Source organism: Desmodus rotundus, chromosome 9, assembly GCF_022682495.2.
Source record: "Desmodus rotundus isolate HL8 chromosome 9, HLdesRot8A.1, whole genome shotgun sequence".
Classification (NCBI taxonomy): Eukaryota; Metazoa; Chordata; class Mammalia; order Chiroptera; family Phyllostomidae; genus Desmodus; species Desmodus rotundus.
The window spans coordinates 42,585,455-42,612,746 of NC_071395.1; the positions used below are offsets into that span (position 1 = coordinate 42,585,455).

General features: G+C 48.1%; 1 protein-coding gene across 8 annotated transcripts in view; it reads left to right on the forward strand.

The window, feature by feature from the left end:
- The first annotated feature begins 1,901 nt into the window (after positions 1-1,901).
- The window catches only part of DNM2 (dynamin 2), an 87,997-nt gene continuing 62,606 nt past the window's right edge, over positions 1,902-27,292 (forward strand). For 3 of the 8 annotated variants that reach the window (XM_024556795.4, XM_045192521.3, XM_024556797.4), the window contains exon 1: positions 1,902-2,244. In XM_024556795.4, coding sequence (XP_024412563.1) covers positions 2,084-2,244 — 161 coding nt within the window. In that variant the 5' untranslated portion in view covers positions 1,902-2,083. The remainder of the gene's footprint in view (positions 2,245-27,292) is intronic. The other 5 variants (XM_024556791.4, XM_045192520.3, XM_024556793.4 and 2 more) reach the window with 3 other exon arrangements.

The following is a 27,292-nucleotide window of genomic DNA, read 5'->3' on the forward strand; positions in this document are numbered from 1 at the left end:
CATGAATAGCTACCTTCCCCATTTTATGGATGAGGAAACTGAGCTTCAGAGGAATGAAGTCACTTGGTCACTATCACCCAGCAAATAAACAGGCCCAGGATCTAACCCAGATATGGCCAATTACAGAGCTGGTGCTCTTAGAAGATAAGGGTTTTTAAATTGAAAAAGTAGTACATGTGTAGGATCCACCATTCAAATAGCATAAAAATGCACTATTTTGATCAGTTTGTGTATTCCAGAAACTTTCCACGTGTACTTATTTTTCATTCATGTCAGTGTCCTTTACATGCAGTTACGTACTTTGCTATTTTTCCCTTTCTCAGTATACATCAAATTGTTTACATGTCAGTACATGAAGACTTATTTTCTTTACAGCTGCTGCAGAGTATTTATTTAGCTTCATGGAGGGACAGTTGGGGTGTTTCCAGATTTCTGCTATTCTAGTCAGGGCCACGCTGCCAATCCTTGTTGGTCATCTTTTTACCCATCTATCTGAGACTTGGGGCTTAGGGCTCGGAGCATGTACATACCATTGGCCACTCTGCCATCCTCCTCCCGTTTCTCCAGTCAGCCCACTTCCCCACCCCCATTGCTCCTGAGTCCTTACTGGGTTGCTTCTACATTCTTTGGACTCCTCAGTTTCTCTCTGGTCCATCTATGCCCAGAGGGATGAAAATCACTTTTTCTTTCTTTTGTTTAAATAAAAGATTTTATTTATTTATTTTTAGAGAGAGGGAAAGAGACGGAGAAAGAGAATCATCCATGTGAGAGAGAAAAACATCAATCGGTTACCTCCAAAATGCAGCCAGAATGGGGATCGAACCTGCAACCCAGGCATGTGCCCTGACCCAAAATCAAACCGGCAACCTTTTGCTTTGCAGGGTGACACCCGACCAATGGGAGTCACACCAGTCAGGGCAATTCACTTCTTTTCTTAACGTCTTTTTATGGGCACAGGATCCATTGAGTTTCTTTGAGTACTCAAAAAGATCATGTATGGTACGCTAAATTTGAAGAATCAAGTGGGTTTGTTAGCCCCATCAAGGTGGAGGTGAAGGAAGGAAGGTATTCTTAGGAAAGAGCACAGCATTCTCAGAGGCATAGAGGTGTGACTTTTATATAGGAATGAGAGGGGGAGACAATGTCCAGCTAGACCGCCTCTCCTAAGGAACCACTAACATTGACAGACTCGCACCTTAAAAGTGCTCTGAAACCTCGCGCAGAGAGCTGGTTTGCAAGGAAGGGGAAAAATGCATTCTAGGACCTGTAGTTTTCATTAGAGTCCAGAAATTCACCAGTGACAGTCCCCACCGGGTCCCACCACGAGGAGTCGCCCTTTTGCGAGTATGGTGGGCCTTACCCTCTGCTCCGGAAGACTTCATAGACACTACAATTACGAGTGAGAAAGAGAGATTGTTGATCGACAGATTCAGCTTTAAATCAGAGGTGAAAGCCCTCCTCTCGGTTTGTTGGCTGATGGAATGATATTTATATAAACCAATGAGGAATTTTTAGGGAACTAGGTAGCGTCGAGTGACAAACCAGCATCTAAAGATTTGATCCCTAACTTCATTGGCCAACGTTGTTGATTGGAGGGTCTTCCTACCAATAAAACTGGCGGGTTTTCCTGGTATCCGGGAACTCCCCTAGTAGGCGGAGCCAACTAGACTTTTCCTGGAACACCACCCACCAGCCTTGACAAGTCGCTACCTGCTGCTATTGGCTCAAGCGTAATAGCGACAGATTTTAACGCCCAATGAGCCCGCGAGGAGGTCCCCAGAGGGGTAAGGCTAACTCAGCCTTAAGTCCATGGTTCACTTTCATTGGCTGGCTTGTATGACTGGCAGTGTGACCTACTAATCAGGGGTGGCGCGAGGGTTTTGGGGCCGGGCGGGAGGTCGCTCCGGTCGGGTGTCGTCTGAGAACCGGATGAAGTGGCGACCGTGAGGCCGAGAGAGCGGGCGTCGCGCTGAGCCCCGGGCGGGGAGCAACGGCCGCGGACGCCGCGGGACTGCGTCGTTGAGGGACGGGGGCGGGGAGGGAGCGCTGGGCGCTTGGCGCTTGGTCCGGGGCCGCCGGCGCCATGGGCAACCGCGGGATGGAAGAGCTTATCCCTCTGGTCAACAAGCTACAGGACGCCTTTAGCTCCATCGGTCAGAGCTGCCACCTGGACCTTCCGCAGATTGCCGTGGTAGGCGGCCAGAGCGCGGGCAAGAGCTCGGTGCTTGAGAACTTCGTGGGCCGGTGAGTGAGCGGGGTGGCGACGACCCGACCCGCGGGCGGCGGCCTAGGGCGGGGAGGGCGGACCGGGAATGGCGCGCCCTGCGCTTCCAGCGTAACTGCGGCGCTTGCGTGCTGGTGACGGGGACAGGGGCAGGGAGGCGGGCCCTGTGGGTCATTATGAGCGTAGGGTTCCTTGAAGGGGCTGGGGAGCCGGCCCAGACCCAAGGGGCGACTCACGGGCTGGGAGGCGTGGGCCGGGATGTGGGGTGGACCCCTGCCGACTGGTCACCGGCTTTAGTGGGTGAATTCTACCATCAGGTTGCCAGTGGGTGAGGGGTAGGTCTCCCGTCTCTGTCCGAAACTGTCACCTAGATATCTGTTGGACAGACCCCTGCCGTCTGGCTGGCTGTTAACTTATCTGGAGCAGTCCCTGCCGCCTGATTGGCTAACTCTCTGTCCTGGATAGGCCTCCCTGCTACCACCATTTGGCTGTCCATCTGTCCAGTTCTGCAGGGCAAGCTCCCTGCTGTCTAAGCTAGCTGTCCAGGGTGACCTGTGCTGTTTGGCCGCCCACCCGTGCCTTTCATAGAGTAACAGTTAGCCATCCTTCTGTTGCATTACCGCAGCTGGCCTCTGCTGTCTGACTGGCTGTCTGGACCCTAGGGGACCCTGTTGTCTGCTTCTCCTGGGCTGACTCCTCAGCTTGGTCCTTGGCAAACACTGGCTCTTCTCTCCCAGGTTCATCTTTTTGTCTGTTTGGTGTCTATTCTTCTCCTAGTCTGCCCATCAGTGCCTTAACACCCCCCAATTGTCTGGCCCAACCTCTGGCAGGGTGTGGTGGGAGCATAGAGAAGGGAGCTGAAAGATGACTCTTGAACTGCTGTCTTTTCATTTGGAAGTAGAACCCCAGGAGGAACTTTCTACAGGTTTCTTTCCTGGCCTACATCAGGGTGTTCCAGGGACCTGCGACACAGGGACCAGCCCCCAAGCTAAAGCCTGCTAATTGGGGGCCCTCTTGGAGCCTGGGAAAGGACTTCTTGTCTGATCAGGCCTTCATGGTAAGAGCTGGGATATGGTCTTCCCTGGGCAGCCCTGTGAAGCCTTAGTTTGCCCACCTGTCCAATAAGCAAATTCTACTCTCTGGGCTGTTCCCAAATTAAGCAAATTTGGGAAGCTAATGAATGAGAACTGGTCCTGTGGCCAGTTCCTTCTGCCTCTTGCCTTTCTGCCTCCTAGATGGGCAGCGTATTTCCATTCCAAAAAGGACTCCATTTGTGACTGTGTGGCTGCCAAGTGATAACATCATAGTTGTTGTTGTTATTACTGCTGTCATCAGTGTTAAGAAGTAATGTTCAGTAGCAGGCGGGTGCCAGGCTGAGTTCTTTTTCTTTTCTTTTTTTAAAAAATCCTCACTTAAGGATTTATTTATTGATTTTAGAGAGAGAGAGGGGAAGGGTGGAGGAGAGAGAGCGAGAGACATCGATGTGAGAGAGAAACATCTATCAGTTATCTCCTGTATTGTTACCAAACTGGGGGTTGAACCCACAACCTTGTGGTTTACATGACAATGCTCCAACCAACTGAGCCACCTGGCTAGGGCAGGCTGAGTTCTTCATTCAGCATCTTAACTCCCATGATAAGCAAGTGGAGTGGAGGTTCTGTTATCCCCACTTTAGAGATGAGCAGGGAGGCTCAGAAAGGACTCACTGTTTGCCCAAGGCCACCAAGCTGGTGCTCAGTGGAGCCAAGCAGAGGCCTGGGGTTTTGCTCCCAGCATTTCCACCTTTGTCTCTGGTGCTTTGTACTCTGTCCACTGTGGTGGAAAGATGTTGTTTTGGGGTCAGCCAGGCTTGCACTTTGGGCCCCTCTGCATGGCCATTTTCCTACCTGCCTGAGCTTCCATTGGGTGTCTGCAAAGCTCTGTCCATTTTGATTGCATTTGACTTTGCATGTTTTTTGACCCCTCCAGGCCTTGGTTTCCCCTTCTAAAAAAGGGTGATGGTCTTTCAAGATTGTGGCAAGGATACAGTGACTTAGTGTGTTGAAAGTGCTTACTTAGCACAGTGCTTGCACACAGTAGGTCTATATGGCCACTATTCATTGGTCTGGCTCCTCTCATATTGACAACAGAAGCTAATCAGAATTAAAGTGCTCTCATGTTTCACACTGAACTTCATTTAAGCCTTAGTAGGGTGGCACTGCTATGATCCCATTTTACAGAGCAGGAAATAGGCTCAGAGAACTGAGCACTCTTGCTTGAGGTTGTTCATTGAGGAATCAGTGGCTTTGGGTGGGTGGGGGCCTGAGTCTCTCTCCCCTCTCCACCTTTCTTCTTTTCCTCTGCCCCCCTGCCTCTCTGTGATGCCCACCCTGGCATATGGTATTGCCAGCTACTACTGATCCTGGCTTCTATGGGAAGCTCCTCCCAGAAGCCTGCGATGCAGCATCCCATGTGAAGAACATTAATTCAGGGCCTGAGAACCAAAGTTATAAAAAGGCCTCTCTTTGGTTATGGGATGCTCCAACAGGCCTAATTTCTTTTTATTTCTAGAATGTGGGGAAGCCTACTTAGCTATAAAGCCGTTCGAAGGGAATGGCAGGCGGGCCTTTGAATTTCACTCTCTACTTCTTTTTCTGAATTTGGTCAAATCATTTTTTCTTATACCTTGGACTTATACAGTGGATATCCTGGTTGGTTTCAAGGAACAAATAAAGAGTGTCAAGGGCATGTGCCTTGGGGTCAGCACAAGCTGCTCTGTTTTATTGCTTCCTTCTTGTGGATTTTATAAGGATGTGGTAGGAGTGGGAATGACCCAGTTAACTTAGCCCTGTACCAGGGGTTGCACATTGGTGGTCCCAGGGCCTAAGGCCTGCTTGCTGGAACTTTTATTTCGCCTGCATGGTATTTGAAGTGTTTTATTTTTAATTAGCTGTCAATATTTAAAAATTAGGTTCTGAATAAAATCCAGAATTTTTAAAGAAAGATTTTATTTTATATTTAGAGAGAGAGGAAGAGAGGGAGAGAAACATCAATGTTGGTTGCCTCTCATGTGCCCCCTACTGGGGACCTGGCCTGCAACCCAGGGCATGTGCCCCGACCAGGAATCAAACCAGTGACTCTTTGATTCACAGGCCAGCACTCAATCCACTGAGCCACACCAGCTGGGGGCAAAATCCAGGTTTTTGAAGTGCTGGCAAACATCCAGAGATCTTTAGCGATTAAAGTTCCACTGTAGTTGGCTATACCCGTATGCCCGTGGCTGCTGCTGTCGTAATCATTGTTTTCTGGCCTCCTTGTTCCTGTGTTTTGCTTGGTGCAACTGCCTGGATTTCAGAATCAGCAGTCACTGGCTACCTGGTCAAACCAGGACTGGCTATTCGAGCTGCCACAGTGCCCACCACTACCTAGTGCTTGCCCAGGCCTATTTCACATTTGCTTCCTGGCCATGGAAGCCTTTGAGTTTAAGACCCCTGGCTCAGCACCAGCAGATAGACGTGTGGCGCTGAGGAGAGGAGGAACTTGGGAAATTTTTCCTTGGGAAAAGAGCAGGAGGAGGCCAATGTTGAGGCCTCCAACTCCTGAGCCTTGGGCTTGATCCTGTGAGCCTTTCCTCTTCTGAGCCGCTGTTTACCCAGGTAGCCAACGGGGCTGTTAACAATAATTACTCATAGGCCCTTTCAGGCACCCAGATTGGGTGTGTTTCACCTCTTAGGGCAGATAAAGTCACCTGGTGCCCCTCATTGAGGCTGGAGTGAGGATTAAATGAGATCACTTAGAGCTCTTTGGAGCCTCTAGCACAGAAAAAGTGCTTAAAATGCTTTGCATTTTTCATTCCTTCATTGAGACATATTTCTAGGCCCTGAGCAAGACACTAAAACCCCTGCCCTGGGGGAGCTGGCTTTCCAGCAGGGGGCAAATAAAGAAGAAAAGTGGTAGAAGATGACAATTTATGGAAAAAAAGAGCAGGATTAAGGAGAGTTGTGGGGGGTGGGGGGGGGAAAGGGAGTTTTAAGGTTTAAACAGGTGAAAGGGGGTCAGAGAAAGGGTCATTTGATCAAAGACTTGAGGTGAAGGATGAGCCTCCATTGGACAGCTACTGGAAGAGCATCCCAGGCCGTGGAACTAGCCAATGCAAAGGCACTGAGGTGGGAGCGTGCTTGGAGGCTAGTATAAGGGGAGGAGAGGAAGATAAGGGAGGTATTGTTGTCTCCGTGGGCATGGGCTCTGTGGAGTCCTGGGCCCTAAGTAGGGCTCTGAGTAGAGGGAAAGCTGCTGATGGTGCCCTTACTGTCTTCCTGGACCTGGTCCTGGGCAAGCTGAGGCTTTTGCCTTTGACTTTCAGCTTTATGTTGATTTTCTCAGTGAGCAGATCCATCGAATGCATGTAGGGGGTCTAGTGCCATTTTTCTTTTAACAAGAGACAGCTGCCTGTGGGACTGTCCCATCTCCAGCTGTGTTTCCATTTGGTCTTTGGTGATGTGTTCCACCAGGGATACATGGCTTCTGCCTGGCACACAGAGGGTGCCGGACAAATGTAGGATGACTGTTAGTTCATGCCCCTGCCAGACATGGGCATGTGATCTGCCCTTTGGGCTCGTTTGTTCCCATAATGGATCTTAAGTGTTTGAAGCCACTTGGCAATGATGGCTGCTTTTTCCATTGTTTTTTCTTCTGGGCGAAACCAAATTGTCTTTGCCCGTGTGGTCTATAATACCTAGGCTAGTCATACGGGGAGAGTCTAGAGGTGCCTGTGGGAATGTCCCTGTGCTGCTGCACATCAATTGAGTGACCTCACTGCTCTGGGCCTCAGTTTCCCCCTCTGGAAAATGGGGATCACAGTGGTCCCTCCCTCCAGGGAGTGGGCTGAGGATCAAATGAGCTAATCCTTGTGACACATACGCGTTTTGCATAACCCTGGGTCCAGACTCTGATGACCGGTTGTTAATTTCTGTTTCCTTAAAGAAAAGGAATTCATAATTACATCATTAATGTAAGTAACACCGCATTTTAGCACAAACACTAAGTGAGGGCCTGTCAGAACAGACCAGAACCAGCTGGAGAACCACATGCATATGGTCCCCCAGGTTCTGAAATGCTAGTAGGGTCCTGTTCTTGGTTTGTTTCTAAGTGGGAGCAGTGGCTGCAAACAAATATTTGGCCCTGAAAATTATTTCTCATTTTGTTTCTCTATGCCCATTTTGTTTATGGTGGTGGGAAATTGGGAGCAAAATGCCTGACAGTAGGGAATTGGCTAGGCAAACAGTATGTCCAGACCACCGACTGAAATAGCTACTCAGAGTGATCTAGAAGAGGATTTAATGACCCAGAAAGTCATGTAAGACCTTTTAGGTCCCAGACCACATGGATGGTGTGATCCTGTCTTGATTAAAACAGTTTCATTTGCACAGTAAAAAGCCTGGAAAGATGTGTCTCTCCCCCACGCCCAGCCTCATATGTGGGTTGTCTCCCCATGTGATTCCTAGTTTGATTTTGCTCATTTGGTGATTCTGTTTATAACCAGGATGAGATTGTTTATATCCAGGAAAACAAATTTCTCTAAAGTTCAGAGTTTTTTGTCTGGGGATAATGTCCCTCGGCAGGTACACAGATTGAAATCCCCTGCTAATAAGCCAGGTCAGTTCTGGGTGAGGGCAGAGGACTGGCTTGTGGAAAGTTCTAGAGTTAAGAGTTTTCAAAGATAGAGCTGGAAGAAGGGGCTGGTCTTGGAATGGAACCCTGTGCCTCTCTGGGGGTTTGCGTTTGGCTCAGAGCCACATCTGCCAAGCTTTTGCTCGAGTTGAATGAAAATGCTGAAATTATAGGACCCTCTACTGCAGAAAGAAATGGGAGCATCAGCTAACCCTTAATTTACTGGGGTTGCCAAGTGCATGCTGTAATTAAGCCCTTATTGTGTTAAAGCTTTGGAAAAATGCAAGCCAATGGTGACATATTTATAGAGTATTAGCTACAATCTGAATAAAAGAAAACAGTTGTTCTACCAATGAAACAGGATGGCACTGGAGAGGAAAAGACTCCTGCTTCTGGGTGCATTGGGTTCCTGTTAGTGTTGACGATGAGGCAGGGGGGTTTCCCCCTTGGAGTCACTCTCAACTTGAACAGGATGCTGGGTGGCTCTTTCGGTTTCACCTGCTGCTTGATGTTTATGATACAATAAGAGCTGATGTTTGTGGACAATTACCCTGTGCAGTATCTAAAATCTGACCACAAGGTCCTAGCAGCTGTGGGGGGGCAGGTGCTGCTCTTAGCATCCCTGCTTCAGCGGTGGGGAAATTGAGGCCAGATGGGGGCCTTGCTTGAAGTCACACAGGGGTTAGTGCAGGAGCCAAGGCCTGAGCTGGGCCTTACTCATCCAGAGACAGATACCCAGGGACAGTGGGGATGAGAAGGTGTGGCCATGGCTCTCAGGAATGGGGTGAACAGGGGATGCCATGGCACTTGTGTCCAAGGATGGGACAGAGGTCGAAGACTGAGCAACTTCCAGCTTTTAGAATCATTTGATTAGCTGTGTGTCAACTGGCATACCTTAAATAGCACCTACTCTGTGCCACACGCTGGGGATCCAGCAGGGACAGAGATCAGGCAAATGTTTACATAAAGCGAGAACATTCTGAAGGTCAAGAAGTGCGGTGAAAATGGGTGGGTAGGTGAGAGAGTGGCTGGGCAGGGGGCTGCTTCAGAAGAGGGGGTCTGGGTGGGTGTCCTGCAATGGAACCAGTCCCTCGAGAACCCCAGAGATGACTGCCCCAGGCACACCTGCCTGTTGGGTGCCTGCTGCACATGTGGAAAAGGGATGGAGATGGAGGCAAGAATCAGCAGGCACGTGAGGGGCAGGAAACTGCTCATCGGAGGCCTATTTTTCGTAATTTTAATTACACAAGTAGAACGCTGGTAACAGTGTTGTAAAAAGGGAAACCATGACATATGAGGAAGAACACATGGCCCACCCTTTCCCGTCCTCCCAGCTCGGCATGGGAACACCATTGCCAGCTTGGGGTATGCCTCACCAGACCCCTCTTGTATGATTATGTGCATATGTACATGCTGGTTCCTATAGAAAATGTACAGCACTTTTAGGGGCTGGATCTTTTTTAGTATGTCTTTTTTCCAGAACTGGAACCAATCCATATCTGTAGTTTGGCAACCTGCTTCCCAACCACTCAACACATCCTAGAGGTCTTTACGTGTTGGGATGTTTGTAACTGCTGCTTAGAGCTTCATGATTGTCCCAGAGGGTAGGGAATGGGGATGGGGTCAGCAAAGTTGCTATGGCTGTCCAGATGAGTGATGACAGCACCCACCGTGTGCCCTGATCCACACTTGAGTCCGGTGCTTGATCCCTGTTAACTGATCAGGAAACTGAGTCACAGAGGCTTGCCCAGGGATGCTGGGGTTTCAGGTAGCCAGACTTGAACCCAGAGCCTCGGCTGGCCTGGGAAGGCCTATCCCACAGGTCAGCTGACCTACATGTGGAGTAGCACTCTCACCCCCTGGCTTCGTTGGATCTTCCAACTACTTCTTCTCCTTGACCTGGCTTCATGGGGTCTGGTTTTCACTCTCCCTGCCCTGTGTCTTTGTGCCTCAGCGTGGCCTCAGAAGTTTCTTGAAGAAGGCAGGATGTGAAGGAGTAATCCAAACCGTTTTGGGAGTCCTTGTGGTACCTAGTGCTAGCTTCACTTGCTTGATTATCCTCCTTCAGTGGTGACCAGGGGTGTGGCTCTGGTCTTCCTCTTGCATGGGATGGACTTCGCATGTCTTAAAGGCACTTGCCATGTGCCAGGTACTGAGTACTGTCTGTATGTCATCTGGGGTCAGCCACATTTCACAGATGAGGCAGTGGAGGGGCAGAAATAGGGCAGGTAGGTGGGGGCCTCTGGGCCCTCATAATTACCCACTTGTCCACTCAACCAGTATTTTTCCCTGGTGGAAAAAGTCACCACCATAGCAAGTGACAGAGGCTATGTTCGAATGGGGGTGTCATGGTGAGCCAGGCTCAAGAAGTCCTTATCATCTCAGGATGCACATTCCAGTTCGAAATGAGAAGAGGCCTGTGGAAGATGGAGGCTCTGATACGGAGCCTTGGGGCAGGGATGGTGGTCAGGGAATGCTTTTTGGAGGAGGCAGTAGGTCTGTCTGCTGAGGTGAGGAGGACAGGCAGGAGCTGGATGCTGAACTCGTTGTTCCTTTGTGCCCATCTTGCCTGGCTGTGGGCCCCAGCTCGTGGCTCATGCCCTGTTGTCCTTAGGGCACTTTCTTTTCTGTTTTACGGCTGTGCAGTACTTCACAATGCAAAGGCACCTTTATTTACAAGCCCTTGGTAATGGATGTGGTGAGGCTCTTCCCAGTGATTCAGCCCCAGGATTTGCACCTGGACAGGGTGTACCTGTGTAGAATGTTGAGGAGGAAGACACCAGGAGGTTGATGGCCAGTATGGAGTATCCAGGACTCCAACAAGTAGCTGCTTCACTGGGGTTGGATGAGCAGATTTGGCACTGGTCAGCATGTCCTCACTACGCTTCACTCCTTCTCACCTCTTCCATGTCCTGGACCAGTACAGTCTCCTCTACCCTGGTCCTGCAGCTCCTGCCCCGCCCCCCCCCCGCCCCGCCCCCCCCATCCACTGGGCTCCTGTGAACACCTAAGTCGGGACACCCATGGCTCCCACCTCACTTGGGGTGAAAGCCCAAGTAGTCCTCCCATGACTCCTGTCACCTCCTCCACTTTCTGCTTTGCTTCTCCCACCATTCACGTGGCCTCCTGACTGCCCCTGGGGCCCCCTAGGCTCACTTCTACCCTGGGCCTTTCTCTCCCTCTCTCTGCATCTCTTTCTTTCTAGAGCGCTGTACCACCTGACTTGCCCATCTCTTCTCAGGTCTCTGCTCAAACGTTACCTCCTTGAGAGGCTGTCCCTGACCTGCTCCAGCTCAACACAGGACCCCGGCACTTTCAGACCATCTGTCTTGATGGGTTTTTTTAGAGTTCTCACTAGCACCTGAAATTTTTTGTTTCTTCTATCTTCTACCTGCTTCCTGGGACAGCAGGGACTCAAGGGTAGGGAGTTTTGTCTGGTGTGTCCCTTGCTGTCCTGACACATAGCGGGAGCATGCATATTGAATAAATGTACCTAGAAACCAGCATTGTATTAATTTTCACTGCACAAACGTGCAATGAGGCGGGGGCCAGAGGAGTGCTCCAGGACTTGCCTTTGGGGGCTCACAGTCCACTTGGGGAGTGTGGGACCCATGAACAGACAGGTGGCATTAGGTGCTCTCCAGAAACACAGAAGCAAGTGCATTTTCTTAATGGGTGGGCTGTGATTTACCTTGTTGACACAAAGAATAATAATAATAGGCTAAGACCCCGAGGTTGGCCATGCGCAGGTGTCTGTCTGGGTTGGATCCTGGCTATTAAGATGCTGTCCCTTCCCTGGGCCCTGCACAGCTACCAGTCAAGTGCCCCCTCCGACTCACTCTTGCTTTCTGTCTTGGTGCCAGGCAGTCCCGGCAGGAGAGGGCACTGCTCTGCCCAGACACTTTAGCAGTCTCAAAACAAGCACCTGAGGTTTTAAAGTCAGCCCTCACTTCCCCCCACTGCATGCTCATGTGCCCACTTGGACCAAGAACCAAGGAAAAGAAGCTGCTGGGGGTTGTCACTCCCCAGCCCTGGCAGCCCATTAGTACCCACCATAGGGAGATGCCATAAAATACCAGCTCCCAGTTCCAGGCCCCTCTCCAGACCAACTTAAACTCCTGGGGGTATTCCAGGCACATGCCACAGCTCGGAGAACCTCTGCTCTGTTAGTCACAGTAGACCTCCTTTGATTAAACTTGAATCCACTTGGACTGCACACCCATGGGGTTGTGGACAAGTAGCCAGCAGAGCTGTCCAGGGCCCTGGTGACACCCTATGTTCAGATGTAGGAGGAGGCACCCTGGAGACTCTGCCACATGACACATTTTCCCAGAGATGAGTGTTTTGGGGCTGGCAGGCGAGTGGAGCAGGCAAGAACAGTCCCAGCTGGGGTTACACCCGCCTGTGAGTGATACACCCTGGCACGACAGGCCAGCCCCCCGTTGTGGGTCAGGGACACAGCCCCATCTGTCCCAGACCACGGGACCTTTGTCTTTTAGTGCTGATGGCCAGGGTCCTTCTTGAGGGTCACAATCTCCTCACCCAGGGGGCGCCCAGCTGGCCTTGCAACTGGGGAGCTAGGGCTTTGAGAAGTTATTTTTACCTGGCAGGGTGATGGAGTGACAGGGATCTAAAAATCAAGATTGGGGGCTTGCGACCAGAGGCCAGGAGCCACCCACTCAGCTGGAGAGAGCCTTCCTGTGGTTTGGTTTGGCATGGCTTCTTGTCTGGTTACGAGGAGTTCCCCTCGTCTGGGCGGAAGCCCTTTCAGCGGAAGCCTGGCTTCTGAGGTGTCTGCCCTGGTGGCATTTCCCCACGCACCACCTGGCACAGGTCGCTGGGGAGCTCAGGGTAGGCTGCTTTCTGAGGTGTGGAGGCCCTATCTGGAATGCACTCCCAGCACTGGGTGAAAACCAACTGCTGACTTGATTTTCCAACTTCTGTCTTTTTTTAATTACAAAATTATTAGACTGTTCATTGTAGAATAAAATTCACTCCTTTAGGATGCGCACAGAGTAAGATGGAGCTTCCTGTCGCCTTTTGCATGGGAACCACCTCCATCAGTGTGTGGCTCTTGTCAGGTCCTTTTTCTATATTTCTATGTGCAGATGTCCCCTGTCCACCCTCCCCCCGATGCCACCATAAGTTCATCTCTGACAGTCTGAGGTCTTGCAGAATGTGACCACCTCATGCCAAGTCCCTGCTATTTAGTGGCCTGAGGGGTTTTTGCCCTTGTTTTGTTTTTAATAAAGTTTTTATTTGGGAGTAATTTTAGATTTATGAAAAATAAGCTTTAAATTTACAAGAAATTCCTAAAGGTAGGAAGAAGTACCATATACCTTTCACCCATCTTTCCTTAGCATTACGTCTTACCTTAATATGGTACATTTCTCACAATTAAGAAGTTAACCTTAGTATATTACTATCATTGATAAGTGCCAGACTTTATTCAGATTTCCCCAGTTTTCCCCCCATGTCCTTTTTCTGTCCCAGGGCCGCATCCAGAATCTCACGTGGCATTTTGTTGTCACATCTCCTTAGTGTCTGCTTGTCTGTGACAGCACCAGTATTTTCTTTTTTCTCACGACCTTGGTATTTTATAGAATTGGTATTCAGTTTGGGTTTATCTTGTATTTTCTCATGATGACACCAGGCTTTGGGTTTGGGGAAGGAGACCACAGGTGAGGTGCCCCTCTCTCTGCATCCTATCAATAGTCCTGGGTATCAACAAGGCTTACCACGGGTGATGTTGGCCTTGAACTCTTGGTTAAGGTTATGTCTGTCAGGTTTCCCCACTGCAAAGTACTCATTTTCCCCTTTTTATATACTATTCTTCTGAAGCACTGAGGGTTATGTAATTGTTTGAATAAGTAATAGGTAATGTCCAATAGCCTCAAGTTCAAAGCCATCGTAAAGGATGGAGAAAGGCCTCTTGTCCGCCCACTTCTATGGCCAGCATCCCCATAGTTAACCACTCTCTGTAGTATCCTATGCGTCTTCTCAGTTTCTCAATGCAAACAGAAGCACATGTGAGTGTGTTTTTATTCTCTCCTCCCCCGTACACAGCTTTACACCCTGGTCTGAACAGTGAGATCGTTACTTCACAGTATTTCTTGGAGATTTTAGTGTATTAGCACATAGAATGCTTGCTCATTTGTTTTTTTCTTCCCTTGAGGTATAATTTAACCATAGTAAACCACCAACTATTTTTAGTGTACAGGTCTAAGAGTTTTGAGAAATGCAAAAATACTGTAATCAACACACAGAATACTTCTGTCACCCCCAAAACGTCCCGGTGCCCTTTTGTGGTCACGCCATCCCCACCTCCAAACCTGGCTCTTACTAATGGGTTTTCCACCCCATGGTTTTGCCTTTTCCAGAATGTAATATAAATGGGCTCATGCAGCCTTTTGAGTCCGACTTGTTTCCCTCTGCATGATGCCTTTGAGAGCCATCTAGGCATCAGTAGTTCACTTCTTTTTGTTGATGACAAGTAGTTCATGGTATGGCTGGACCACCATCTGTTGAACCAGTTACTCACTGAAGGAATTGGGTTGTCTCCCGACTTGGTAATTATGAATAATGCTAATATAAACACTTAATGTGAAGGTTTCTGTGTGGTTCATAAGTTGAGATACATTTTTTTTAATCCTTACCTGAGTGCATTTTCTCACCCAAGGACATTTTAAAAAAAAGATTTTTATTTATTTAGTTTTAGAGAGAGGGGTAGGGAAGGAGAAAGAGAGGGAGATAAACGAGTACGAGATGCATTGGTTGCCTCTCACCCATCCCCAGTTGAGGACCTGGCCTGCAACCCAGGCATATGTGCCCTTACTGGGAATTGAACCTGTGACCTTCCAGTTTGTAGGCAAGAGCTCAGTCCACTGAGCCACACCAGCCAAAGCAATAAGGACATGTTTTCATTGCTTTTAGAGAGAAAGGTAGGGGGGAAGAGAGAAACATCGATGTGAGAGAAACATCTATTGGTTGCATCTCATATGAGCCCCAACTGGGGATCAAGCCCACAACCTTTTAGTCTACAGGACACATGCCAACCAACTGAGCCACAATGGCCAGGGCAAAATGGGATACATTTTGAGTTAATTTTTGTATGACTTATGAAGTTCGGATTGAGATTTATAATTTGTTTGGCATGTGAATATCCAAAGACCATCCTTTTTCCATTGAGTTACCATTGTCAGAAATCAATTGGTCATGTTTATGGGGGTCTATTCCATGCATCTGCCCTTTGGCCAAAACCGCATTTCTTTAGCTTTATAAAAGTGAGTCTTGAATCAGTCCAATTGAGTCTTCTTTGTTTATCTTTTCCAAAATTGTTTTGGCCAGTCAAATTACATTGCCTTTACATATAAATTTTATTTTATTTATTTTATTATTAATTTTTATACTCCTTACCTGGGGATATGTTTACTGAATTTAGAGAGAGGGGGAGGGGAGGAAGAGAGGGGGAGGGGAGGAAGAGAGGGATGGGGGAGAGAGAAACATCAGTTGGTTGCCTAACGTACACACCCGGACTGGGGATCGAATCTGAAACCTTTTGATGCATGGGACAGTACTCCAACAAACCAAGCCACCTGGCCAGGGCTACTGTATCTCTTGATGGCATCATTTCTCTGTGGTTGATTTAATCAGGTGTTATTTTGTACAGTAATAGGGTTTATAGACTTAGAAAAGTAGGCTCTGCCACATAGCCTAGGTGAGTAGTAGGCTCTACCATCTAGGTTTGTGTCAGTACGCTCCGTGATGTTCGCACAACGATGACATTGCCTGATGATGCGTTTCTCTGTTGTTAAGCAGTGCATGACTGTATTTTCTCCTATTACGTGTTGAAAATATGGTGTCCTTTGAAGCAGAAAAGTTTGAAATTTTGATGAAGTTCCATTTATCTATATTTTCTTTTGTCACTTATGTTTTTGGTGTCATATCCAGGAAACCACTGCCAGTCCATGAAGGTCATGAAGATTTACTCCTATGTTTTCTTTTAAATACTGATAGTTTGCCCTGGCTGGTGTAGCTCAGTGGATTGAACACGGGCCTGTGAACCAAAGGATTGCTGGTTCGATTCCCAGTCAGGGCACATGCCCTGGTTGTGGGCCAAGTCCCCAGTAGGGGGCATGCAAGACACAGCCACACATTGATGTTTCCCTCTCTCCTTTCCTTCCCCCTCTCTAAATATAAATAAATAATTAATTAAAAATAAATAAGTAAATATTGAGTAGTTTTAGCTCTTAGTCCCTGATCCATTTTGAGTTCCTATTTTATGTGTGGTGTAAGTAAGGTAAGAGTCCAACTTTGTTCTTTTGCATGTGGCTATCCAGTTGTCCCAGCACCATTTGTTGAAAAGACTATTCTTTCTCATTGAATGGTCATGACACCCTTGGTTGAAAATCAGTTGACCACAAATGCAAGAGTGTATTTCTGGATTCTCAAATCCATTGGTCTTTGGGTCTACTCTAATGCCAGTACCACACAGTCTTTTTTACTACACCTTTGTAAAAAGTTTTGAAATTGGGAAGTGTGATTTCTCCAACTTTGTTCTTTCTTTTCTTTTCTTTTCTTTCTTTCTTTCTTTCTTTCTTTTCTTTTCTTTTCTTTTCTTTTCTTTTCTTTTCTTTCTTTCTTTCTTTCTTTTCTTTCTTTCTTTCTTTCTTTCTTTCTTTCTTTCTTTCTTTCTTTCTTTCTTCTTTCTTTTCTTTCTTTTCTTTCTTTTCTTTCTTTTCTTTCGTGGCTATTCTCGGTCCCTTGCATTGTCATGTGAATTTTAGGATCAGCTTATCAATTACTGCAAAAAAAAGAATGCTTTTGGGATTTTTTTGAGGATTTTATTTATTTATTTATTTATCATTAAAAAAATATATTTATTGATTATGCTATTACAATTGTCCCATTTCCCCCCCTTCAGTCCACTCCACTCCATCCTGCCCACCCCCTCCCTCCCACATTCCCCCCTATAGTTCATGTCCATGGGTCATATTTATAAGTTCTTTGGCTTCTACATTTCCTACACTATTCTTACCCTCCCCCTGTCTATTTTCCACCTATCATCTATGCTACTTATTCTCTGTACCTTTCCCCCCCTCTCCCCCTCCCACTCCCCTATTGGCAACCCTCTATGTGATCTCCATCTCTATGGTTCTGTTCCTGTTCTAGTTGTTTGCCTAGTTTGCTCTTGTTTTTGTTTTAGGTGTGGTCGTTAATAACTGTGAGTTTGCTGTCATTTTTACTGTTCCTATTTTTGATCTTCTTTTTCTTAGATAAATCTCTTTAACATTTCATATAATAAGGGCTTGGTGATGATGAACTCCTTTATCTTGACCTTATCTGAGAAGCACTTTATCTTCCCTTCCATTCTAAATGATAGCTTTGCTGGATACAGTAATCTTGGATGTAGGCCCTTGCCTTTCATGACTTGGAATACTTCTTGCCAGCCCCTTCTTGCCTGTAAGGTCTCTTTGGAGAAATCAGCTGACAGTCTTATGGGAACTCCTTTGTAGGTAACTGTGTCCTTTTCTCTTGTTGCTTCTAGGATTCTCTCCTTCTGTTTCATCTTGGGTAATGTAATTATGATGTGCCTTGGTGTGTTCCTCCTTGGGTCCAGCTTCTTCGGGTCTCTCTCAGCTTCCTGGACTTCCTGGAAGTCTATTTCCTTTGCCAGAGTAGGGAAGTTCTCTTTCATTATTTGTTCAAATAAGTTTTCAATTTTTTGTTCTTCCTCTTCTCTTCCTGTTGGAACGTTTAAAGATGTCCCGGAGGTTCCTAAACCTCTCCTCATTTTTTTGAATTCTTGTTTCTTCATTCTTTTCTGGTTGGATGTTTCTTCCTTCTGGTCCACAATGTTGATTTGAGTCCCAGTTTCCTTCCCGTCACTGTTGGTTCCCTGTACATTTTCCTCTGTTTCTCTTAGCATAGCCCTCATTTTTTCATCTAATTTGTGACCAAATTCAACCAATTCTGTGAGCTTCCTGATTACCAGTGTTTTGAACTGTGCATCTCATAGGTTGGCTATCTCTTCGTTGCTTAGTTGTATTTTTTCTGGAGCTTTGATCTGTTCTTTCATTCGAGCCATTTTTTTTTTTTTTGTCTTGGCGTGCCTGTTAAGTAAAGGGGTGGAGCCTTAGGTGTTCACCAGAGCAGGGTAATGCTGGTAGCTGTGCTGTGATGCTGTATGTGGGGGAGGGGCTGAGAGGGAGCAATGGTGCTTGCTCTACTCTCTGCCGGATTTCAGTCACTTCCCCCTCTAGCCACAATCAAACTGGGCCACTCTGGTGCTGATTCCTGAGTGGGTGGGCTTGTGCATGTTCTAGGCCCCTGTGGGTCTCCAACGAACTCTCCTGTGAGGCTGCGAGTCTCTCCTGCTGCTGCCTCAACCGCTACAGGTGTTTTCAATCAGAGGTTTGAGGCTTTATTTCCCCACGCTGGAGCCCTGGGTTGCGCGGTCTGCTTTACTCCCCCACCGTTCCTCCCAGTTTATGCGTGAATGCGGGTGAGGGGTCTGCTAGCTGTTGCACTGCCTGCCCCCTTCCACAATCCGCCAGCTCGCTGGGTGCTGTGTCCGCCAGCTGCCGCCTTGTCCCAAGTCCTCTTCACCCCGGCAGTCTGTCTCTGCCCCTCCTACCCGTCTGGATGAATGTTTCTTCTTTATCTCCTTGGTTGTCCAACTTGCATGCAGTTCGATTTCCTGTCAGTTCTGGTTGCTTTTTGTTTTTAAATTGTTGTTGTCCTTCTTTTGGTTGTGCGAGGAGGTGCAGTGTGTCTACCTACGCCTCCATCTTGGCCAGAAGATTGCTTTTGGGATTTCGATAGGGGCTGCATTGAATCTCTAGATCAATTTGGTAGAGACTGCCATCTTAATAATATTAATTCTTCTAATGTATGAGTACAAGATATTTTTTATTAGGTCTTTAATTTCTTTCAACAGTGTTTTTTAGTTTTTATTGTAAAAGTTTGTGCTTTTGTTAAACTTATTCACAAGTATTTTATTATTTTTTATGCTGTTGTAAACAATTCCATATTATTTACTTAGTTTCATTTTCAGATTAACTGCTACTGTACAATAACATAACTGATTTTTGTATATTGATCTTGTATTCTGCAACCTTGCTGAACTTATTTATTATCTCTAATAGTATTTTTGGGAGGGGATGAGATTCCGAAGCCTTTTCTCTAGAAATGATCATGTTATCTGAAATTAGTTTTCTTCCTTCTTCCTTTATCTCTTTTTCTTACCTAACTGCCCTGGCTGGGTCATCCAGCACAATGTTGAACAGCAGTGAGAGTGGACGTCCTTGTCTTGTTCCTGATTGTAGAGGGAGAGCTTTCAGTGTTTCACCACAAAATATGTTAGCTGTGGTTTTTGTACAGATGCCCTTTGTCAGGTTGAGGAATTTCCTTTCTAATCCTAGTTTGTTGAGCACTTTTTGATATGGGAGGGCGTTGGATTTTGTCAAATGCTTTTACTGCATCTATTGATATACAATTATAGTAATTATAGTTTTATCATTTACTCTATTAATATGATGTGTTGTGTTGATTTTTGACATTTTTGGACCACCATTGAATTTCTGGGATAAATCCCACCTGGATATGATGCATAATTCTTTGTTTTTTGAGTTAATTTTTATTTATTGATTTTAGGTAAGGGAGAGAAAAGATGTCAGTTTGTTGTTCCACTTATTTATGCATTCATTGGTTAATTCTTGTATGTCCCCTGACTGTGGATCGAACCCTCAACATTGGCATATCAGTGTAACATCTAACCTACTGAACTACCTGGCCAGTTCCAGTGCATAATTATTTCATGTGTTGCTAGATTTGTTGTATTAGTATTTCAGTGAGGATTTTTGTATTTGGCTATATTCTTAAAAATGTCAGTCTATAGTTTTCTTGTGATATGTTTGCCTGGCTCTGATATCAGGATGATGCCGGCCTCATAGAATGAGTTAGGAAGTGTTCCTTCCTCTTCTGTTTTTTGAAAAAGCTTGTGAAAGATCAGTATTACTTCTTTAAATGTTTGTTAGAGTTCACCCGTGAAGCCATTTGGACCTGAGCTTTTTTTGGAAAGGTTTTTGACCATGAATTCAAATCTCTACTTGTTATAGGTCTATTGAGATCCTATTTCTTTTTGAGTCAGTTTTAATGATTTGTGTCTTTCTAGGAATTTGTTTATTTCATCTAGGTTATTTTGTTGGCATAGTGCTTTCTTGTAATCCTTTTTATTTCTGTAAGGTTGGAAGTGATAGGCCCTTTTCTTCTTCCTGATTTCAGTAATTTGAGTCTTCTGTCTTTTTTCCTTGGTTAATTTAGCTTAAAGGTACGTCAAAAAATTTTTAAATCTTTTTAAGGAACAAATTTTGGTTTTACTGATTTTTCTCTATTTTCCTGTTCTCTATTTCATTTATTTTCTCTCTCATCTTATGTCCTTCTTCGTGTTCACTTTGGGTTTGGTTTGTTTGCCTTTTTCCAGATTCTTAAATGGAAGATTAATTTTTTATTTGAAATATATTTTCTTTTTAAAAATTAAATTGATTTGAATTTTAAAACTTTTTTTAAAAAAGCTTTATTGGGTTATAACTGATATACAGAAAATTATCATCTTTTTCTTTGAGATAGGTGCTTACATCTATAAATTTCCCTGTGTGTGTTGCTTTAGCTGTATCCTATATGTTTTATATGTTGTTTTCAATTTTCATTCATCTCAAAGTAGTTTTTAATTAATTAGTTTGTTTTTTTTTAGAGAAAGAGGAGAAGCGGGGGAGAAAGAGAGGGAGGAAAACATCAATTGGTTGCTTATTGTATGTGCCCCGATCAGGTACCAAACCTGCAACCCAGGCATGTGCCTTATCGGGAATTGAACCCGTGACCTTTCACTTTGTGGAATGACACACAACAAACTGAGCCACACCAGTCAGGGCTCAAAGTATCTTTTAATTTCCTCATGATTTCTCATTTGACTCATGGTTATTTAGGAATGTGTTGTTTAATTTGCACATAGTCATGAATTTCCCAAAATTTCCTTTTTTTTTTTTTTTTTAACTTCCTTCCATTGTGGCCAGATATGCTTTATAAGATTTCAATCCTTTTACAGTTGAATCTTGTTTTGTGGCCTAACTTCCTTCTGTCCTAGAGAGTGTCCCATGTGCCCTTGATAAGAATGTGTGTTCTGCTGCTGTTGGGCGGCGTGTTCTATACATGGTGGTTAGATCTTGTTGGTTTATGGCAGTGCTGACATTTTTTGTTTCCTTGTTGACCTTCTGTTCAGTGTTCACGTAGTCTCCAACTACTATTATTGACTTGCTTCATTTCCCTTGCCCTTTGCTTTCTTTAGAACACTACACAGCTGTGTTGGTTCCTCAGTCAGGACCAGTCCCACAAATGCAGTCACTCTCCTATGTGAGCTTTTAGCTTTCTGGGTTTCTAGTTTCTCCCTCCTGACAGAGAGTTCAGGCAGAGCGTTTGATGTCCTCAGGCTATGTGTGTCCGCCATGTCCTGATTAGGGCTGATATAGGGCTGATTCCTGTAAGGGGGTTGCTGTGTTAGAGAGGAAGTGGATTTAGAAGCATCTTTCTGGGTCTGCCTGGAATGGCTGTGCCAAGGTCCTTATTGAGGTGCCAAGGAGAAGAGTCCCCCTTCCCCATCACCTTTGTGAACTGTCCTGTGGAATGGGGCCTTACATATGCCGGGTGTGGGTTACAGTGACTCATCCTGCCAGTCCTGCTGATATCCTGACAGGGGTTGGAACTGTTGTTACCCCATTTTACAGACAGAACAATTGAGCCTTGGGAGAATGACAGCCCTCATGCAGGTCACATGGTGTGGCCATGGCTGAGCTGTCTAGCTGCAGACTCGGTACTCTCCACCACCACGTCTGCTCACCAAGTTGTCCCTACAGGGAGATGCGACTGGCCTTCCTGTCTTCAGGGTTCAGGGGGCCCTTTCCATCTTTGTTCCTGGATGTGTGGGACTGTGTCATGCAGATGGGGACAGGAATGAGGCCAATTGGGTTGGTGCCTCACAGTGTGGGGGTGCTGTTAGCTGTGTGGCTTTGGTCCAGATAACTTAATCCCTCTAGCATCAGTTTTAACTGTCTGAGAAATGGGGTTGGTGAGAGTCCCCATGAGAGTGAAACAAGGACTTGTGTGTACAGTGTTCAGTGCAGTGCCTGTGTTATATGTACCCTGGAAATGGCAGCTACTCTTGTTGTTTACTCCTCAGCAGGCATTTATTGAGCACCCACTGTGTGCCAGACACCATGCTGGGTGCTGGGGGCCTAGCAGTGAACAAAGTAGGCAAGAATCCCTGTCTTAGGGCTGACAGTTGAGGGTGGGAGAGGAGACCAGGAGGCAGAAAGGAAGCTTAGATGCCCCTTCTGGGGTCAGGGCAAAGATCCTGCAGGAGGAGGGGACAAAGCCTGGCCTGGGGAGGTGGGGACTCTCTAAGAAAGGGGGAGGGTGCTGTGGGGGCATCTAGGGGCAGAGCAGCCTTGGCTGAGGCATCAGCCCCCAGGGCCTTGAGTTGGGAGCCTAGGGAGTGAGCAGGGAATGGCAAGGAGGTGACAGGGTGATGGTACAGGGCCCTGTGAGTCACAGGGAGGACACTGATTTTGTCCCAAGTATACTGGCGGCAGTCGGTTTTAAGCACGGTGCAGTGTTTGAAAAGCTCTTGTTGGCTGCTGGGTTGAGAACACAGCAGGCAGGGCCAGGCCCTGGAAGATGGGTGAAGTGTGGCTGTGACCCAGGGGACTTGGCATAAGGATATTGGGATGAGCAGGGAAGAGGGGCCCTGGGACTGGGTACCTTTCGGGCAGCTGACAAAATTACCTGAGAGATGAGCAGTAGGGGATGGGGAAGCGACCTTGCTGTCAAGCTGGCCAGCTGGTGCATGATGATGCAGACTATCTGCTCTGTAGAGCAAGGATGAAGTTGCTGAGGGGACCCACAGAAGGATGTAGTTGAGAGCTGCCTTCCAACAGGCCAGTGGTTTTCCTCTTCATCCTTGAAAATGTTCCTAAATGCTACTTGGCTGATGGACTGATGGACCGGTTGCTTTGGAGCTTCTCAGTACAACTGAAAAGTTACCAATTAATATTTGCCTGTTAATAAAAGTTATAAAATAGTTATAAAAGACAGAAACCCAAATTGCTTTGGACACTATAAAACAAAGTTTTCCATTCACTCCACGAACAACCGCCATCAAGGGTTCGGTTCTTGCTTCCAAGCTTATTGTCTCTACATAGGCCAGAAACTTACTCAAGTATTTTTTTTTTTTAAAGCAAAGTTGAAGAACACTATCCGTTCTGTGCATCACATGTGGCTTTCAGCACTGCAGCCTGGATTGCTACCTGGGCCAGTTCCAAGGCCGACTTAGCCAGTTCCCAGCTTATGGACATCTCCGTAGAAAGCTCTGCCACAGGAAGTGGCTGTCCTTGCAAACCCACTCAGGAGAATAAAACAGGGTGATGTGGGGCAGAGTGGCAAGTAGGGGGCAGTCAGAGGAGGTGACACCTGGGTTGAATCCTGAATGAACAGAGGAAGCCAGGGAAAGGCTCGGAGGAAACATCCAGGTAGGGAATCGGCATTTGCAAAGGCCATGAGGCAGAAATAGATTTGGCTTCCCTGCTGTACCTTGACCACCAGGTTTGGCTGGAATTAACAGGCAAGATGGAGGAGGGCAGGGGGGTGACGTGGCAAACCCTCAGGGCCTTCGGGGCCATAGGAACACTTTGGAGCAGAGGAGAGCTGTGATCTGACTCATACTGTAAGTTTTCCTTTGATTGTATAGAGCAAGCTCTCTCTTTTGGTAAGAACTTTTCAAACCCTTCCAACTACCCCCTGAGGCATGGCATTATTCCCGCTTAACAAATGAGGAAACTGAGTCACAAAGAGGTGACCGACCTATTCAGGTTGTCCAGAAAGGAAAGGGCAGTGCTTGGATTCCAGCTGGGCTCTGAGAAGCCCAGAGCCAGGGCAGCTAGTTGCCATGGACCACTTCCTGCTTTTGCTCCTGGCCTGGCTGCCAGATGAGACCGTGGAGCAGGTGAAACGATGGCTGAGTGCCAAGGGCAGGGCTGGCTCTGGAACCCACAGGATTTCTGAGTAGGGAGGAGCCTGTTGGGAATTTTGTGAAGGGGTGGTGTCTGGAGTGGAATTATGAAAGCCAATAAGATGTCTTCCCACCCCACCACCTTCTAAGTCTTATTCTCCTGCAGGTCTGGTCCTTCATCCCATAGGCATTGGTCATCTGCCTCACACCTGGCTCAGTGTTGGGAGCTGGAGAGAGGCCTGGGACTGTGCCAGGCAGAACATCCTGCCCCCACGAGTCTGCCACTCTAATGGGAGGGTGGGTGGCTGGAAAGGGGCAGATCACAGCCATGTGAACAAACCAGTAAACTGGGAACTTGCCAGTTAGGAGTGGAATTGAGAATCCAGCAGGATGGTGTGTGACAGAAGGGAGCTGCTTCACATTGGGGGTGGGAATAGGAGGAGACAGTTTAGCTAGGAGTTGCCCGCTTGCCATGTGAATGCTGCAGGGAAAGGGTTCCCGGCCCAGGAAGCAGGCAGCACAGAACCTCCTGACGCAGGCCTGTGTCTGTTGTTTTGGGAGAACATTGAGTAGGCCAGTGTGGCAGGAACCAAGTGAGCAAGGGGGAGAAAAGGAGGAGGTGAGGACAGGGAGGTGACTGGGTAGATCATGCAGGGCCTTGTGGGCTGTGGGGAGGACTTGGGCTTTTACCCAGAGGGAGATGGGAGTCCTGGGAGGGCTCTGAACAGAGAGGGGCATGCTGTGACTTGGCATCTACAGGCACCCTCGGGCCACTCTGGAGAGAACAGTGTGGGGGTGAGGGTGGGCAGCCTACGGGGGCGATTGCACTGGTCCAGGCATGCGCTGATAGGACCAGCCAGTGGCCTTGGATGTGGAGAGAAGTGGCTGCATTTGAAGGTGGAGCCAGCAGGGCTTGCTGATGGGCAGGGCTGGGTTGGGGGGTCGGGGGTTGAGAGGTGGGAGGAGCCCCAGGTCTGTGATCTGAGTGAGGGGTGTAACTACCCTGTTTGGTTCTTGGGGTGACCACAACAACACAGTGGCACCTGCCTGGGGACACCAAGTGTGGGCTGGGCTCTGAGATCAGTGGTTACTCTGGATGTTTATTGTTGGGCGTGCATGAGGCAGGGACCAGGGCAGGATCTGCACAGGCTGAATGTTGAGGTTCTGGAGACTGAGTGATAAGCTCTACTTCAGTTCTAGCAAAACCACAAAGGAGGCCTCCTGGGAGGTGGGGGTGGCTGGGGTGTCTCCCTCGTTGGTGTCCCACCCGTGTTCCCATCCTGGCTCATGTCCTTCCTGACTGAGTGGCCTGAGCAAGTCCTGAAACTCTGAGCTTTAGTCTTCCATCTGTGAAACAGGTGTATTGGCCCTGGCCTCCTTCCTGCAGTGTGGCTGGAGGGTTTACTGAGGCGTTGCCCAGGTTGGGCAGGTGGCCAATGGTCCTTGTGTGGTGGGCATGACTGGGACCTGAGAGCTGGTGGCCCCTGCTGACATTGTGCTAAGGTCTCAGGGCCGTACTGAGGCTTCGAGTGACTCCAGAAGGGTGTGGTGATGAGGAACGGATCCCAACCCAGCGCCTGCCACCAGGCTGGTCAGGTGAGGGGTGACCTGGGCACTCACTGGATCTGGGTTGGGCTTGTTGCTGACTCATCCTTTGCTGGCTTATCTGTTTACTTCCCTCCCCTGAGAAGGCCTACCCACCTTCCAGCCTGGGGTGATGGCCTCCACTGTTCCTGCATGCAGGAGTTCCCCACGCTCATGGGGGCTGGAAGTCAAAGGGCTCCTGGTGGGGCCTTATGCTCTGTTCAGAGGACACTTCCTGGAGCCCTTATCGCTTTCCAGGGGAGAGGTGGCCCATTTTAGAGCTGGTAAAGTGAGGCTCCACAGGGCTGAAGTTGCTCATGTCAGGTTTTGCAGCCAGCCTGGCCCTCTTGTGGTCGGGTGGTATCCTCCCATTCCACGGGTGGCTGAGCCAGTGCCCAGAGAGGGTGGAGACCTGTCCAGGGTTCATGGAGGCAAAGCTGGGTCTTAAACCCAGGCTGTCTGGCTCCAGAGTCCATTGACTAGACCTCCGCTGGAGGCTGTGTTGGTGTGTGGAAGATGTGCATTTGGGAGAGAGTGCATTTCACTGAACCTGCCCAAAGGTGGGTGAGCAGAGCCTGTGGGGAAGGATTTCTTAGCAGAGATTGTAGCCTTGTGCCTTTGCCTGTAGGTCTGGTACCCAGCAGTCCTGACACGGGCGGAGTTACACATACGGCCTTCCCTTACCCACCGAGAAACCCACACCGAGAGTAAGGGAAGCCAGCCCAACGTCATACAGCATACAGGGCAGCCTAGTTGCACAGTGGTTCTGGTAGTGGGGAAGAGAGAGGAGGGAAGTAGACGCTTTGAGCCACAGTGAGGGACGTGGTGACCTGTGGAACATGGGTGGGGTCAAGGAGGAAGAAGCAGATGACAGGCTTGAAAGTCACTTCCAGATAAGTGGATAGTCAGTGTTCCGGGCAGAGCTGCTTGGGAGGAGCATTTCTTCCACCACGCCACCATAAGGCCCCAAGAGTGTCCCTGCTGCTCTGTGCCAGGAAATGCTGTGGGTGGCTTGAGGGCACAACTGGACAGGCCCCCCCCTCACCGAGTGCCTTGGAGATTTCTGGGAGGCTGCTTTTGGGGGACTGTCCAGGGCAAGGGAGGGTGTCATTGTCCTTTTTACTCAGTCCAGGAGCTTCTGGAAATGCAGTGGGATGAGTGCCAGGGCTCCTGGCCTGCGAGCCCCTATGCCTGCCCAGCCTCATCCTTTAGACTTCTCGTAGGTTCTGCCTTCCTCACCAGGCTGTGCCCACCACTCATCCTTGCCGCTTACCACTGAGTCTAGGCCCGGGAAGCTGACTTCCCCTGTGTGTGCCCAGAGCTGTCTGGGTTCTCTTGGGCATCAGCCTAGCCCTTGTGTTTGCAGGCTGTCGTTGTCCATGTCTGTGGTGTCACCATTGTGCTGCTCCCAGTGCCTGGTCCCCAGATACATCCAGAGCAGCCACAGGACAACATGTGCCAACACTAGTGGCAGAAGGTCTGGCCCTGGCTGGGGAGATGCTGGCAGCTTCTGTGTCAGATGTGTGGGGCCAGAGGCCTGGTGATCTGGTGGTCAGAGGCTCAGACCCCTCAGGTTTCGGTCCATGCTCACGCCACTCCAGGACACTAGATGACCTTGCATAGCTGCCCATCCTTTGGGCCTCACTGCATCTGTAAAGTGGAGCTCACAGACTCATCTTGGTGCTTCCTGTCACGGGTAAGTGGGTTAAATCAATGTAAAGTTCTCAGCTTCTTGCCTGGCATACAGTGAGTGCTTGACAGCGGTTAACTACTTT